The sequence below is a fragment of the Schistocerca cancellata genome, chromosome 2 (genome assembly GCF_023864275.1).
Source record: "Schistocerca cancellata isolate TAMUIC-IGC-003103 chromosome 2, iqSchCanc2.1, whole genome shotgun sequence".
NCBI classification, from domain to species: Eukaryota; Metazoa; Arthropoda; class Insecta; order Orthoptera; family Acrididae; genus Schistocerca; species Schistocerca cancellata.
In genome coordinates this window covers 928,447,763-928,463,520 of record NC_064627.1, presented here as the reverse complement: position 1 = coordinate 928,463,520, position 15,758 = coordinate 928,447,763, and the positions used below count along the sequence as shown (strand labels likewise).

General features: G+C 37.7%; 1 protein-coding gene and 1 long non-coding RNA gene across 2 annotated transcripts in view; one reads left to right on the top strand and one right to left on the bottom strand.

Annotated features, from left to right (window-relative positions):
- Window positions 1-15,758, top strand: part of LOC126162880 (serpin B6-like) — a 282,449-nt gene that overhangs the window by 131,430 nt on the left and 135,261 nt on the right. The window contains exon 4 of the mRNA XM_049919674.1: window positions 6,225-6,435. Within this exon, the coding sequence (XP_049775631.1) occupies window positions 6,225-6,435 (211 nt within the window). The remainder of the gene's footprint in view (window positions 1-6,224; window positions 6,436-15,758) is intronic.
- LOC126162882 (uncharacterized) overlaps window positions 8,586-15,758 on the bottom strand; it is a 38,261-nt gene continuing 31,088 nt past the window's right edge. Inside the window, exon 3 of the long non-coding RNA XR_007535126.1 lies at window positions 8,586-8,634. This is a non-coding gene — a long non-coding RNA (uncharacterized LOC126162882). The remainder of the gene's footprint in view (window positions 8,635-15,758) is intronic.

The window sequence follows — 15,758 nt, the reverse complement described above, 5'->3', positions numbered from 1 at the left end:
GATATTTGTCTTTAATTTCTGAACCCTGTTCGACTTGCCTCTCACAACATTTGCATCATCGTCACTCTGAGCTATTAGTTATGCTTGATCATCACCAATTAATTGTTCAATATCTTTCAGAATACTCTCAGCTATAGAATGAGCATGCTGACATTCTGGATTGACAAAGTTCCAAAATCTTGCAATAGGTTTTCCCTCAACAACATATCACAAAACAATGACCAATTGAAATTCTCAAGACACATCTGTGCTTTCATCGGTGATTATTGCAACATAATCAGCACCTTTTATTTCTTTATGAACTTCATCATGGTACTTTTACAATGTACATTGCAGTAGTTCCTTCTGAACAGTCTTAGAAATGCCTTTGAACACTGATGCTTGAATGAGATGAACTTGAAAATGTTTGTCCAGTTCCGCACTGAACTGAATTATCTCATGAAAAACCACCTTATTTTGAGAGGCATCAGATTCAGCATGGCCCCTGAGAGCCAGTTCCAAAGCACCACAGAACTGAATACAGTCTATAATTAAATTCAGTATATATCTATTCTTTTCTACACATTTGTTGTGGCTGTCAATTGTTTGTCTATATTGTGAATCTAATTTCTGCTGAATGTTGGTTTTGTCTAGAGATGAAAGACTAAGCACATTATTCATGTGTCACTTTGACATTTCATGAACTTTCATGTTAGACCATATAAGCCAATATCAGTTATTCTGGTCTTATACCAATTAACATCTCCCCCAAATAACACACAAGTAAAACAAAAAACAGTGTTGCTTTCTTCAAACCCACAAATCCATCGATTTTTTGTTTGCTGCTACAGATTCAGATGCGGGAGTGGCCTACTCAGTGTTTTTTATCTGAGAGTCTTGTCCCTAAATGGCATTTTTAATAACTCATTTACTTTGTTCATGTTTGCTGTTTTCACAATCAGCTGAATTTTCCATTACAGATAACACTATGCAGACAGCTGTATACAGTCAGTTACCTGACCTCGCAATAACTACAATGTGTTTGTACAGAACTGTAATACATGAACGTAATGAGTATAAACAGAAATACTACACCTTTGTTTGGAAAATAGATGCTCAATTGGTGGTGAATACATTAGTTTGTTTTGTTCTGTATCAACAGCCCTGCTGTTGTGAAATACAACCAATATTGAAATAATGGCTCTTAGTTTCAAAATCTAAGGGCATAATTATATTCAAATTACATATAGGTATTTATAACAATATTTAAATGCATTATTTCTGTATTCAATTTAACTAAGCATTAATTAGCAGTTATTAATGCATTAGCACTATCTTGCATAAAGATTGTAAAACTGGATTACAAGAAATCTGTGCCCCAATGTATGCTAATGTGATTGCTAGATGTCAGATTGTGCTTCTACAGGTCCTGCATTTTACTGCTTTCTGGCAGAAAGAACATGAAGCTTTAAGCCAGACTAGCTGTGGCACTACCTCTGTCATAAGAAGCATATATAAACCAATGGCTGAGCCTTTCACACAGCCCTTATGAGGGCAGATGGTGCCAATCTGCAGTTGGCTCCAAGCTTCAAAAACCTACCGCAAAAGAGCGCGTGGCGAAATGTGCCACTTCAAATCAGAAAATACATACTCTGAAACAATGTTTTATGTACAGTTTGTATAGATTTCTCTTTCTTTCTTTCTTTCTTTCTTATACAAGTTGTGCCATGGCACAGTGGTACTACCTCAGAAGCCACCCCTGCATGACACATTTGTTCTAAAAAATCTAGGCTTCTGGATACAAGTTTTGGTAAAGCTCACCACATTTTACAGTTAGTAGTATTTGATTCAGATCAACACTCAGATGTTGCAAAGCGAGTACTTCTCTATGGATAATGCAATGGAACCACATAATATTAAGAGCTTTTCCACAGATAAGTGCTTACAGACCACTGTAATGCCTCAACATGGATTGCACACCAGCAGTACACACACCAACACAGTGATTCCAGTTAATTTGATTTTATTTCATGAAGTTGCCCATTATTTCAAACAAATCCTTGCCTGTCATCCCTGCATTTATTTCCTTAGAAAAATAGATGATCTTTCATCATTTAATTACTTTTTTCATCAACAAATCACCCATAGAAAATTATATGAGCACCTCTATTGCTGCGGTTTCATCAAGTTACAAAGCAGAACTGCCTTCTTTGATTTTTTTCTATAATTTGTTCATGAAGATCATCTCCTAATTCTTGAATTTGATGACTAATTGTAATTTCAGATGAAGGGCTAGGAAAAAGGTGTTTTGCCATGGACTCTCCAAGCATAAGGAACTCCATGCAACTAGCACATTGTAGAATTAGTTCTTCTGCAATCATATAGGGTTTCTTACATTTTACTACTCAGTAAGCTGCATAATAGGTTACTAAAAGTGCTTCATTCAAGATTTTCACTTGCTTAGAAAATGATTATTTTGTTCTTTCATTTGACTCATTCTCTAGAAAAAAATATGTCTTGGTTTGACCGTGTCATTCTAATGAACACTTTCTAAATGACACTTTAATTTGCTAGGTAACATACATTCAACAGAAAGTACTTTCAAACACAAAATACACACTATGTTGTTCACAACAGTGGATGTGAAACCAAATCTAAGTAGATATTGTTGTATTTTCTGTATGCGACTTGTATTTCCTATCTTCATTATCATTTTACTTCTTGTTGTCAGCAAGTTCTTGCTTTTGGCTTCCACTTGAGAAGTTTCAAAACTTTTACATAGCTTATTCCTTTTATAAACTTTATAAAAAAGTCACAATATAATACAAACAGGTTGGAAACACAAAAATTGCTGGTAGTACTAAGTGTAAGATGCCTTTGTTGAGCTTCAAGGTTATGACTGCTTATGTAGGCTGGCTAACATCTTAAATGGAATTGCTCCAAAGCCATAAAGGTAGACACCAGAAATGAAGTTTCCCACAACTGTCCTCTTTGCCATTAACTACAAAACAAATCAACATTGTCCATGTGGTCATTCACAGCATGCAAAATTGCAACAGTGCACAGGTTGATGACTGCTACGCTAGCCCCTCTGTTTCTCCATTATTTTAGGCTGGATTGTTCGGGGTGACCCACAGATTGTGTATAAAGTCTTCCTATCTTACTAATATACTGTCTTTTGGTACATATGATAGACAAACTTGGAAATCACAAATGCCACTGAAACAGATTTTTTCTTCAAAATACACTACTGGCCATTAAAATTGCTACACCATGAAGATGATGTGCTACAGAATGGTAATTTAACCAACAGGAAGAAGATGCTGTGATATGCAAATGATTAGCTTTTCAGAGCATTCACACAAGGTTGGCGCTGGTGGCAACACCTACAACGTGCTGACATAAGGAAAGTTTCCAACCGATTTCTCATGCACAAACAACAGCTCACCAGCGTTGCCTGGTGAAACGTTGTTGTGATGCCTCATGTAGGGAGGAGAAGTACGTACCATCACGTTTCCAACCTTGATGAAGGTCGGATTGTAGCCTATCACGATTGCGGTTTATCGTATCGCGACATTGCTGCTCGCGTTGGTCGAGGTCCAATGACTGTTAGCAGAATATGGAATCGGTGGGTTCAGGAGGGTAATACGGAACACCATGCTGGATCCCAATGGCCTCGTATCACTAGCAGTTGAGATGACAGGCATCTTATCCACATGGCTGTAACAGATCGTGCAGCCACGCCTCGATCCCTGAGTCAACAAATGGGGACGTTTGCAAGACAACAACCATCTGCACGAACAGTTCGACGATGTTTGCAGCAGCGTGGACTATCAGCTCAGAGACCATGGCTGCGGTTACCCTTGACTCTGCATCAGAGACAGGAGCACCTGCGGTGGTGTACTTGACGACAAACCTGGGTGCACGAATGGAAAAATGTCATTTTTTCGGATGAATCCAGGTTCTCTTTACAGCATCATGAAGGCACATTGGAAACATGTATTCATCATTGCCATACTGGCATATCACCCGGCGTGATGGTATGGGGTGCCATTAGTTACACATCTTGGTCACCTCTTGTTTGCATTGTCGGCACTTTGAACAGTGGACGTTACATTTCATATGTGTTACGACCCTTGACTCTACCCTTCATTCAATCCCTGCAAAACCCTAGATTTCAGCAGTATAATGAATGACTGCATGTTGCAGGTGCTGTATGGGCCTTTCTGGATACAGAAAATGTTCGACTGCTGCCCTGGCCAGCACATTCTCTAGATCTCTCACCAATTGAAAATGTCTGGTCAATGGTGACCGAGCAACTGACTCATCACAATATGCCAGTCACTACTTTTTATGAACTGTGGTATCGCGTTGAAGCTACATGGGCAGCTGTACCTGTACGTGCCATCCTAGCTCTGTTTCACTTGATGGCCAGGCGTATCAAGGCTGTTATTACGGCCAGAGGTGGTTTTTCTGGGTACTGATTTCTCAGGATCTATGCACCGAAATTGCATGAAAATGTAATCACATTTCAGTTCTAGTTTAATATATTTGTCCAATGTATACCCATTTATCATCTGCATTTCCTCTTGGTGTAGCAATTTTAATGGCCAGTAGTGTAGTTCTTGATATGTAAGGACTGAAATGAAAATAAATGAACAAAATCACTAATGTAATAAAATAATAGTTACAGTGTCCTTCAAGCAATAGATTGCTGTTTAGTAAACATATTTTCTCTTTTTTTTTACAGACTAGGACCATAAAAACAGATAATTATATCAAAGTCTTAAAGAAAGATTCACACGATTTCTGCCAAGTATTTTATATACATGATATATCAGGAAATCCCTCACGACAGTGCAGGAAGTAAAAATGCTCGCAGATCGTGTTGTGAGTACATTGTGATGAAATTATGACACTACATTTGATGTTTCATCTTTAACATCATTGTAATCTGGCTGCAGTTGACATCAGTAGATCATCTGCAGATTCCTAAGATCTCTATTTGCCTGTCAATTACTTCCCTGATAAAATTTCGATCTAATACCACTTCAAACAAAATGCTCATCAAGAAAATTTTATATAACAAATCTCTCTATCTGTTAAGCAGTATTTCTGGCATTAATGTTTAGTATTCTTCAGCCATGCTACAGTAAACAAGAATTCATGCTATTACAAGTAATTGTCTGTTATAATAGGGAGAGCATCACAAAGATACAGAAGGAACTAAAATGACAGACTCTTGAAGACAGATGTAAACTATCGCAAGAAAGCCGACAAAAGTTTTCTGGGTATGGTACTGTGTCATAATGTATAAAACTACTGCTGCTGGAAAAAACCAACATTTTGGCCACGGTTGCAGTGGTATTCTTCTGGGTCGACCATTAGACCAAGAAGAAGGCCGCTGCAACCGTGGCCAAAGTGTTGGTTTTTCTCGAGCAGCAGTAGTTTTATACATTATGACGCAGTACCATAACCAGAAAACTTTTATGTCGACTGACTCTGGCCTCAGAGGCATATGCAATTACATCCCATGGAAGTACTGGCTTTAAATGATTACTCTAGGAATATACTACAACCCCCTTTGTTTCGCTCGCATGGGAATTGTGAGGATAGGATTAGAATAATTACTGTATCCACAGAGACATTGAAACAATCATTCCTCCTGTGCTCCGTATGTGAATGGAACAGGGACAAACCCTAATAACTGTCCTGCACCTCACAGTGGTTTGCAAAGCATAGATGTAGACGTAGAATCGCCTGTATTTGCATACATTTCTATAAATGACATTCAATTTCAAAAAGTTGTTGTGAATATTGTTTACAGAACACATGGTTAACCAGTAACCTAAATATCAAGGATTTTAATAACTTCTACAATGCTCTTTGTTCGACATTCCTCCTTGCTCCTCACATGTTTTGATATCAGTTCTAGCATTCCTAACAGCTCACCTAGTTATGCCTTTTCCTTTTGTATGCAATAAATCTGGTTCCAACAAGATTTGTCTTACAATATTTAATTTTGCTATCTGCTAAATCCCAAAGTTTGTGAACTTTGAACTCCTTCTCCTGTGAAATACCTTTTATTTATTATACATAGTTACTGCTGATTTGTGATTAAATTAAAACAGCACTGCCTTTGATACATTTGAAAATTGCTAAAATCAATATAGTTACTTCATTTCTTTTTGTTCATCTGTTTGTTAGTTCATTGTGGCTGTATAGACAATTTATGTTCTTTATAGGGGTCTGATGACATAGTGCTTGAATTAGCCAACAAGGTTTATGCACAAGCAAGTTTTCCAATTAAAGAAGAGTTCAGAGCATCTGCTGCAAAATTTTTTGCTGAAGCTGAAGAAGTTGATTTTATCAATGAAACAGAGAAATCTAGAGTAAAAATCAATGAGTGGGTAGAGAAAAAGACAAACAAAAAGATAACAGAGTTGTTCCCTGAAGGTAGGAGACTGTTTTTACTATTTTTTAAGTTTTTAATGCATATATCTTTGCAAAATCTGAAAAATGTTTCACCAGTCCAATTTTAGTTGCCCCTGTCACTGTGGTAGTACTGTCATATACAAGACATCCCAATAAAGAATTTACAACTTTGATATTGTATATAAAAGTGTACTGATATCCTAGAGCATTGGCTCCACTGCCATTCGTCAGCAAAATATATCAATTTTTTCCCCTCTCATTAAGTGATTCAGGACAGAATCATACTGCTATAAATACTACAAGAAGATGTTCCTAAATGATAAGATTAAGTGGTCTTGAATGTGACAACAATTCAATGGCATTTTCATGCTGTATATGAAGGACATTGCTCCAGCTTGGCTATCATTTCTGGGGGTCACTTGCACTTTATTTGATACTATCTGTTCACTATGTATAATAAATCAACGGGATGTATGTAATTGTCAAATAATGTCACAGAATAAGTGAGGCAATGTTCATTTTCAGTCTTAGTAAACTGACTCAACACGCATCTCTTGAAGTGGACTTTCTCATGTAAATGTCAGGCAACATACTGATAAATCAGTAATGAGCTTCCGGGTGTTCTCCTGAGTTGTTCTCTCCCTTTTGTACAAAATATTTTGATGACCAACCCACTGTCTTCTACAGGCGCCATGTATTTACTGCCTGGAGGCCAATCAGTCTCTGAGCTATTGTTGGTCTCACACTGCTGTTTATAGCTGAGTTTGATTCCTGATGACCAGTGTTCCTTTGATACTCTTTTGTTTTTCAGAGGTCTCACTAATATTCTGTGAAATGCAGATTCTCTTGGCATCTTCCAACTCTTTATCTTCATGCCTTGAGCCATCACCATCCTTCACAAAGAAATTTGGTGCTACAGATCTTGGTCTGTAGAGCTCGACCACATTCAGACAAGGAGAGCCTCACCAAACAATTACAGTACCTATAAATAATGTTCCAAAAGAATGGGTTCAGAGATCATCAAATTGAATGAGTGATGCAGGCAATATTCAGAATGCTTGAGAAAGAGGTTGAGACTGAGACTGATGAAGAGAAGCCAAACAGCACATACTTACCTTATGCTGGCCCAAGGTCCAGACAGATTGGTAGACCATGGAAACATGGTATCCAGTGTATTTCACACCCTCAATTAAGATTATAAGGATTTTTTAACATTACAAAGTTGACCTAGGCCTCTGATTGCTGGGTTTGGAACTGCTATCCATTCAAATGTGGCTTGTCTTACTTGGGAGAGACTACCAGAATAGTCGAGGAGAGATGCAAAGAACTCTATGACGTACTCTACTAAAACAACCAAGCAAATAAACCATTACTGAGCAGTGACTTGAAGATAATCATGAAATGAAATACAATGTGATCAGTATTTTGGTGCAAAAGCCTAGTTTCAGGGGCAGCACAATTAAGGTTCAAATGGTTCAAATGGCTCTGAGCACTATGGGACTCAACTTCTGAGGTAATTAGTCCCTTAGAACTTAGAACTAGTTAAACCTAACTAACCTAAGGACAGCACACACAATTAAGGAGTCTGTCAATAAAGATGTCAGAAAACCTAATAAACTAGGATGGTGGTTTCAATTTGAATGATATTTGACATCCCGTACTCAAACTATTAAGCTCCCTTAGGGCATCACATCCACCAGAGTTGTAAAATGTTGAGAAAATTTGTGTTTCACAGAATATCAGTATGAGCTCTGAATAGGGATGTGCAAATGGATTAAGAAGTGCCTTAATAATTCGAAAAATTGATTGGAAAGAATAGTCAAGAAAATTTTGAAGGTAATTTATGAATCTGTGCACAACCATAGGTTAACATAAAGTGATACTGGTATCAACAGACCTTGAGTATCATTACATGCAAGGTCAGTAATCATAATTTCCATTATATACTGCTGGTTGCAATAGTATGTGGTACCAAATAATCACCACAACCATTCAAATTGTTGATTTATCTATAAAGTTTTAAACAAATGAAGCACAATATTTTTTGTATGAGTAAACCAAGTTCACTAGGTACCTATCCAGTCTGGGCCATTACCTTCACATTAATTCCATTGTGTTTAGTCTTGAGTGTCACAATGTTGATGCAGGGACATTCTTCCAGACAGGGCGTTAATTATTCTTGTCTGCACTGAACCTCTTGATGCCGGATCTCGGCGATGACTGAAATGATGAACAGATAGGAGTTGAACTTATAACCATGCAAATAAATATTCTTTTTCTAATAACTTTTTGTAATACTTTTAATGAACTGTTAAAATACATTTTTTTAACAATGCTGGTATGATGGATCCAAGCATAAGCCTGTACGCTACCACTTCCCAAAACAAAAAGGGTGAAGATACATGAATTAATAAATTGAAGAGCGTATTTCTTACTTTGTTTCATACAGATATTTAATGATGTATCGAAACATTATCCTTGCCACAAAACAAATTGTGAATTTACTTTTGGCAGTGTCTTTTTTATAGCTCATTCTATTTACATATAGCTTATATATATACAGGGTGGAGAAAAATTGTGTCACAAAAATTTAACCCTGGATAGGTGATGCCATCAGGAACCAAAATTACTAATGTTTTGTTGGTCAATGATGCGCTATTTTTAAACTTCACAAACTTGGCCCCACATGCTCCAGTTGACCGTGGGATTGCCCTGTTGCCATTCATCGGTTGATGGGCAATGCTATGGCTGTCAGTGCTGCCAATCACATCAGGGCAATGCCAGGAATCCTTGAAAGAGTTTGGCAAAACACTGTTTGACATCACCAAGATTGTGTCATGTCAGAGGGTCACCAGTTAGAGCACCTACTTTCAGTAAAAAAAAAAAAAAAGTGCCCTTTTCAGGGCCAACATCATTTGTAAAAGACTTTCTGTATTTAAACTAACAGCTGTTGATGGGTTTGTTCCCAGTACATCTTATCATGAAACTACAATGGATCTGTCAGGACCCTGGCAAATTCGCCACCAGAGTGGAAGGCTGGCATGCTACCACTGAGCATTCAGGCCGCCTTGGATACATCAAGATCTCTGGCAGGCAAAGTATTCACAGTCATGCATTGTCCAGAGGATCAGGCAACAGGGTGATCCTGCAGCCAATCAGAGCTCATGGTGCCAAGTTTCTGTAGTTTAAAAACTGTGCTTTGTTGATCTGCACAACATTAGTAATTTTGGTTCTTATTGACATCAGCTATCCAGGGTTTAAATTTTGTGACACAATTTTTCTCCACCTTGTATATAAGAAAAGGAAAGAAGGAATATGAATCAATACAGCTGTAAAAAAAAAACAAAAGAGCATCAAAGGGTGTTGTGGGCATTGGGAATTGAACTCAGCTGTACATAACAGCATGAGACCAACAACAGCTCATAGTCTGGCTGGAATCTAGGCAGCGAGTACACATAACAGCAAAGCTTTCAGTGCCTGAGAAAAACAGCTGGGTCAGTCATCAAAATATTCCACTTGAATGGAAACAATAACTTGGCAGATAACCCAGAAGCACACCTTTAATGAATCATGCCAAGAAAACCTGAGAGATCATACTGAGACATTATCTTTATCTTAACCTATACAAATTTACGAAGGAGGAAGAACTAAAATACATGCTTAAAATGACACTTGAAAACATTTTTACTGACCTGTTACATTAGCTGGATGAAGATAATGATTTTATCAGAACAAAATCTTTAGTCTTGAGTCAACTGGTCACTGAAAATCTTTGGCAAACTTAACATGTTAGTAAATTTTTTAATTCCATGAATTGGCAAAAATTATCAGTAGCACCATATATACCTCTAACAAGATGGCACACCACTGCACTTCCTTAAGCAATTCTTTGATATCCCAGTGACAGATTTCTAGGCATATAGGTCAAGCTGACCTATTGTGTGGCCATGTTATTCACAGGACCTAATACCTCCTGATTTGTAGTTTTTATCAAAATAAGGTATCCTTAATATCAGTTTGCTTTTTGAGCCAGAACAAGACCCAGAGCTGCAGCTGAAGAAATTTCATACTGCTGGGGACTTGGCAGGTGTCAAGTTCAAGTGGGATGCCTGCCAAATCACTCATACTGGTCACTTTGAACCTTTAAAAATTGTAAGTTAAATGCTTCATGTAATTTTCTAAATAATGACACTAAAATCAGTTACAATAAAATTATATGCAATTGAAAAGTTGTAAAATTCTTATTAAAGCTTCCATTGTTATTTTTATATAATAAAGCCCAACAATATTTGATTATAAGAGCTCTAGTTTTCATATAGTGTTTATAAACACTACTACTTATTAAATGTTTGCTTCATAGTTACATAGATACATTTTTACCCGTGTTGACTGCTGTAAGAGCATAATGACTCAAAACATTTGAATTACAGAGACCAAGGCTCAAGATCAATTTTGATATCCCAAACTGATTCATCCAAGTAGGTTTACAATTGTTAATTATTTCTCAATGTTACAGTACAATTCTTGTTTTCTCTACATTTTCACATCTCAGGCCCTTCCTCACTACACATTTCATTTTCTATTATTTATTGATTTTCCACATGCTTTCTTTTCTCTCTTGTTTGTTTAGAAGTGCAATTTTGTTAGATTTGTTTCACACAGTGTTATAACTTGTAACATCTTAGCCTACACTTTGTCTGCAAAATAGCTCATAGGTGCAATTCTGATTTAATTAAATGCACACTGTGACATTAATTTTTAATGTAATTATTTATATAGAATTAGTTTATGCGAAAATTTTCAGTTGCTTCAGTTTCCTATGTGTTTGTCATGACAAAACATCGTGGAGAACAATATTAAATGCCTTCCCTGAAAAATACATAGAACAGATAATTTGGAAGCCCACTCATGAAGGACATATATTGGATCTAATAACAACAAATGGGCTTGACCTCTTTGAGGATGTCTACATTGAAACAGGTATCAGTGTCAATGAAGCAGTTGTAGCAACAATGATAACAAAAATATAAGTGTAACTAAAACATGTAGAAAGATTTATATGTTCAGTGAAGTGGACAAAGTGCCATGTGTCATAAAGGAACTTGAAACATTTACTCTCAAAAGTATCATGTAAAAAGACTGTGTCTCAAATTTGGGAGAACAGATGACCATGCTGTGGATGGACGTGTAAATAGCGGAAAAATTTAAGATTTTACATATATAGTCTATAAAATAAGAACAATTTTTTCTACATTACAGCAGAAATTAAGGTTATTTAATGTATTGTGTATCTTTATATTTAATAATGCATGTGCCAGGTATGAAATATTAAACCTGTGGATATTTATAATCTAATTATATAAAAATGTCTACATAATCATGATAGGATCAATTTTCTGTGTTACCTCAGTGCTGCACTGGTTGTTGTGTGTACATGTTATAGCTGTCAAACACATAATGGCCACATTTCTTGATCATATTGAACACTACTGTCTTGGGATGAAAACAGGGAACTCATGGTCAGAGCAAAGAGTCTTACATTACAGGTCTCTTGTTGTTTTGAAAACTACCTCCTGATCATAGGCAGTAGTCCAGTCAGACTGCCAGCATTTGCTAGTCAAGAGAGAACAGCAATAGGGAAGTATCCAATTTTACAAGTTCCTGGTAGGAATGAATTATATAGTTTCACTTGTATGCTTTGGTAGTGTAGTTTCTGAATTCCTGCTTGTTAATTTAATACTTCAATGGAAACTTCAGGTAGCAATATCAACAGTGTAGTAAAAGACAGATTGCTATTTAATGTAAAGAAGTTGCAGACATCCACAATTAAAAGAGACTTACATAAAACTTTTGACCACAGCCTTCATCAGTAAAAGAGAGACACACACCATTCCACAAACAAGCAAGCACACCTTAAGCACACACAACTGCCAACTCCAGCATATCAGTCTGGAATGGAACTATCACGTGGGATACAAGCAGCAACCTGGAAGGGGCAAGGAAGGGGAAGCAATAGCTGTGTATGGGTGGGGAGAGAGACAAACACTGTCTGGTGTGCAGGAACTAGACTGCACAGTGTCAGAAGGTTGTGGGGCAGGAAGGTGGCGGAAAAAGGAGCAAAAAAGGAGAGGAACAGGAAAAGACAGGTGGATGCATTGGCATAGGGCTGCACGTAAACAGAGTGGAAGATGACAATGGGGAGGAGATAATAGGACAGATGGGGTGTGAACTGTTCGGTGGATGGTGTGGGGACAGTATGTTACTGTAGGCTGAGGTCAGGATAATTACAGAAGTGGAGAATGTGTTATAAACTTAACTGCCATCTGTGCAGTTCAGAAAACTTGATGGTGGAGGCAAGGATCCAGAAAGCTTGGGTAGGGAAGCAGCCATTGAAGTCAAGCATGTTGTGTTCAGTTGTATGTTGTGCCACAGGGTGGTCTACTTTGCTCTTGCCACAGTTTGGCAGTGACCATTCATCCTGGTGGGCAGCTGGTTGGTAGTCATACCAATATAAAAAGCAGTGCAATGTTTGCAGAGAGGTGGTAAACGACATGGCTGCTTTCACAGGTGGCCCTGCCCCTGATGGGGCAGGATATCCTGTTACATGACTGGAATAGAAAGAACCGGGCATGTGTATTGGGCCAGTTTTGCACCTGGGTCTTCCACAGGAATATGATCCTTGTGGCATAGGGATGGACTAGGATGTTGTGGAGGTTGGGTGGGCAATGAACCATTACTTTAGGAGGGGTGGGAAGTATCTTGGGTAGGATGTCCCTCATTTCAGGGCATGATGATAGGTAATTAAAGCTGTGGTGAAGGATGGGGCACAGTTGATCGAATCTGGGGTGGCCCTGGGTGATGAAGGGGACACTCCTTTGTAGCAGGTTCTTGGGGATGGTGGTAGGATTGAGGGTATGAGGGAAAATGGTGTGAGAGATCTGTTTGTGGATTAGGTCTGGGGAATAGTGCCTGTCTATGTAGGCTGGGTGAGACCCTCAGCATACTGAGCAAGAGCATTTTTGACACTGCAGATATGCATGTGGCCATTTTCTATGGGAGGGATTTTTTTGTGTGAAAGGGATGCCAGCTGTCAAAATGCAGGTACAGTTGATAGTTGGTGGGTTTAATGTGGACAGAGGTGTGGATGAAGCCATCAGAGATGAGGTCAACATCTAGGAAAGTCACACACTGGGTTGAGGAGAACCACAGGAAGTGAATGGGAGAGAAGTTGTTGAAATTGTGAAGGAACGGAGATAGGGTGGCGTGTGTTGGCCCTGAGTCCAGACGATGAAGATTTCATTAATGAACCTGAGCCAGACTAGAGGTTTGGTGTTTTGGGAGGCTAGGAAGGTCTCCTCTAGATGGTCCATAAAAAGGTTGGCATAGGAGAGTGCCATGTGGGTACCCATGGCTGTGCCACAGATTTGCCTTGAGAACAGCCCCAGATCTATGATACTCGTATTCTGGACCATGACAAAATTTGGATAGTGCCTCCCCTGCCCTGAGCATTTGAGACAGGACATCAAAAATTAAAAGAAAAAAAAAAAACGATTTTTCAGAAATATGTTCATTCTGTAGCTCACATCTTTCTAAAGAGTTTGATATATAAAACACATGTGGGCAAGGAAATATAAAGCATGTTATTTGGTCTTAAGTATGCCAAACAGCAGTGCCACTCATCTTCACACAGCATTCTTCTATCGCATGTTACTGTATTTTGCTCTGTGGAATTTATATGCATATATTTTGTAATGGAAACCATCAATCCTATGTTCAGGACAGTTGATTAATACTGGGTGGGATAATTTGTGACAAGGAGAAAAGAACACTCCAGAAAATTTGCACTCTCTATTGCCTATAACGCTTCCTCTTTTGTGTGAGATAAAATTAAATAATGGATACATAAAACCAGTAAAGACAAGATACAAGCAAGGCAGCAAAAAACTTCAATCCTTAGGTCCCAGCACTCTTCTCTTTCTAATCTTGCTACAGCTTCACATGGCATGTCTTTCTTTCTGCGAAAGACTCTATTACCTCATCAAAGTTTGTCTAATGTTTTGCTACATGATAAATCAAAATATCATTGTCTAATACAGAAAAATTATTAACAAAAATAGCTCCCAAGACTGGTGTGGTTTTCTCAATCTCATTACATATATTTTGTTTCTGTGTGCTAGATAAAATGAAATAACTCTTTCTAATATTGCAGTAATCATAGCATATGCTGCAAAAACGAGATAGTTTAGGCACAAATAATCATTTTACATACTTCATTTACATAAACAACAAAAGAATATTATTCATGAAGTACCAATATCAAATGCCTCTTAGGCCTACTAGATGCAAAAAGTTTGATGTTATGAAACAGTTTCATATTTGATTCATATGTTCCAGTTTCTCGAGCTTGAGATCAAAAAGTAGTATTACAAAATGTCTATATAAATTTGTCATCATCATATTTTCCCATATTATTTGTGTGATGTCCCTGTTTCTTCTCCTTCCTCATTCTAACAAACAATATTGTTGTCACTAATTCTGTAACTATTCCTGCCATTGTCAAAACTTATTTTCTCATTAACTTCCCTAAACCTGCCAGAATCAGTGGTACAGTTATCCTGCATTTATTCTCTGGTTAGGTGTTACTACATATTCATACAATGCATTTTCCATGCTATTCTCAGAAAAGAACTTAAGCGGCTGCTAATCAGGAACTGTACAACTGGCTATTACTTGTGTAGGGTTATCACAAAATTTTTCTGACAAAATTTCATTTTCTTAGACACACTGAGAGTATAATCTTTCTTAGCTGTTATTCCTGTTAGTCATTTATTTTCGGTCTGGTAGTCTGAAGCTATGGCTTTTGCTAATAATTATAACAACTCTGATCATTTGCACACCTAATCAACCACATGGGCAAACAGCAATTTGTGCTCACCCGTTCAGGTTTATTCAGGTCAGCTCATATAGTCTCACCCCTTTTGTCTGTGGGGAAGTATTTTATTTCTAGATGTGATGAAAATTCACCTGCCAGAGATATGACATACACTCTGCATACATTCAAAAATCAACTTATGATTTCTTCAGAAATCAACTTAGAATGTTAAAAAACCATTTGAGATGCATTTCAAAACCATATGAATAATTATATCTAAAAACAAAGATGATGTGTCTTACCAAACGAAAGTGCTGGCAGGTCGATAGACACACAAACAAACACAAACATACACACAAAATTCAAGCTTTCGCAACAAACGGTTGCCTCATCAGGAGAGAGGGAAGGAGAGGGAAAGACGAAAGGATGTGGGTTTTAAGGGAGAGGGTAAGGAGTCATTCCAATCCCGGGA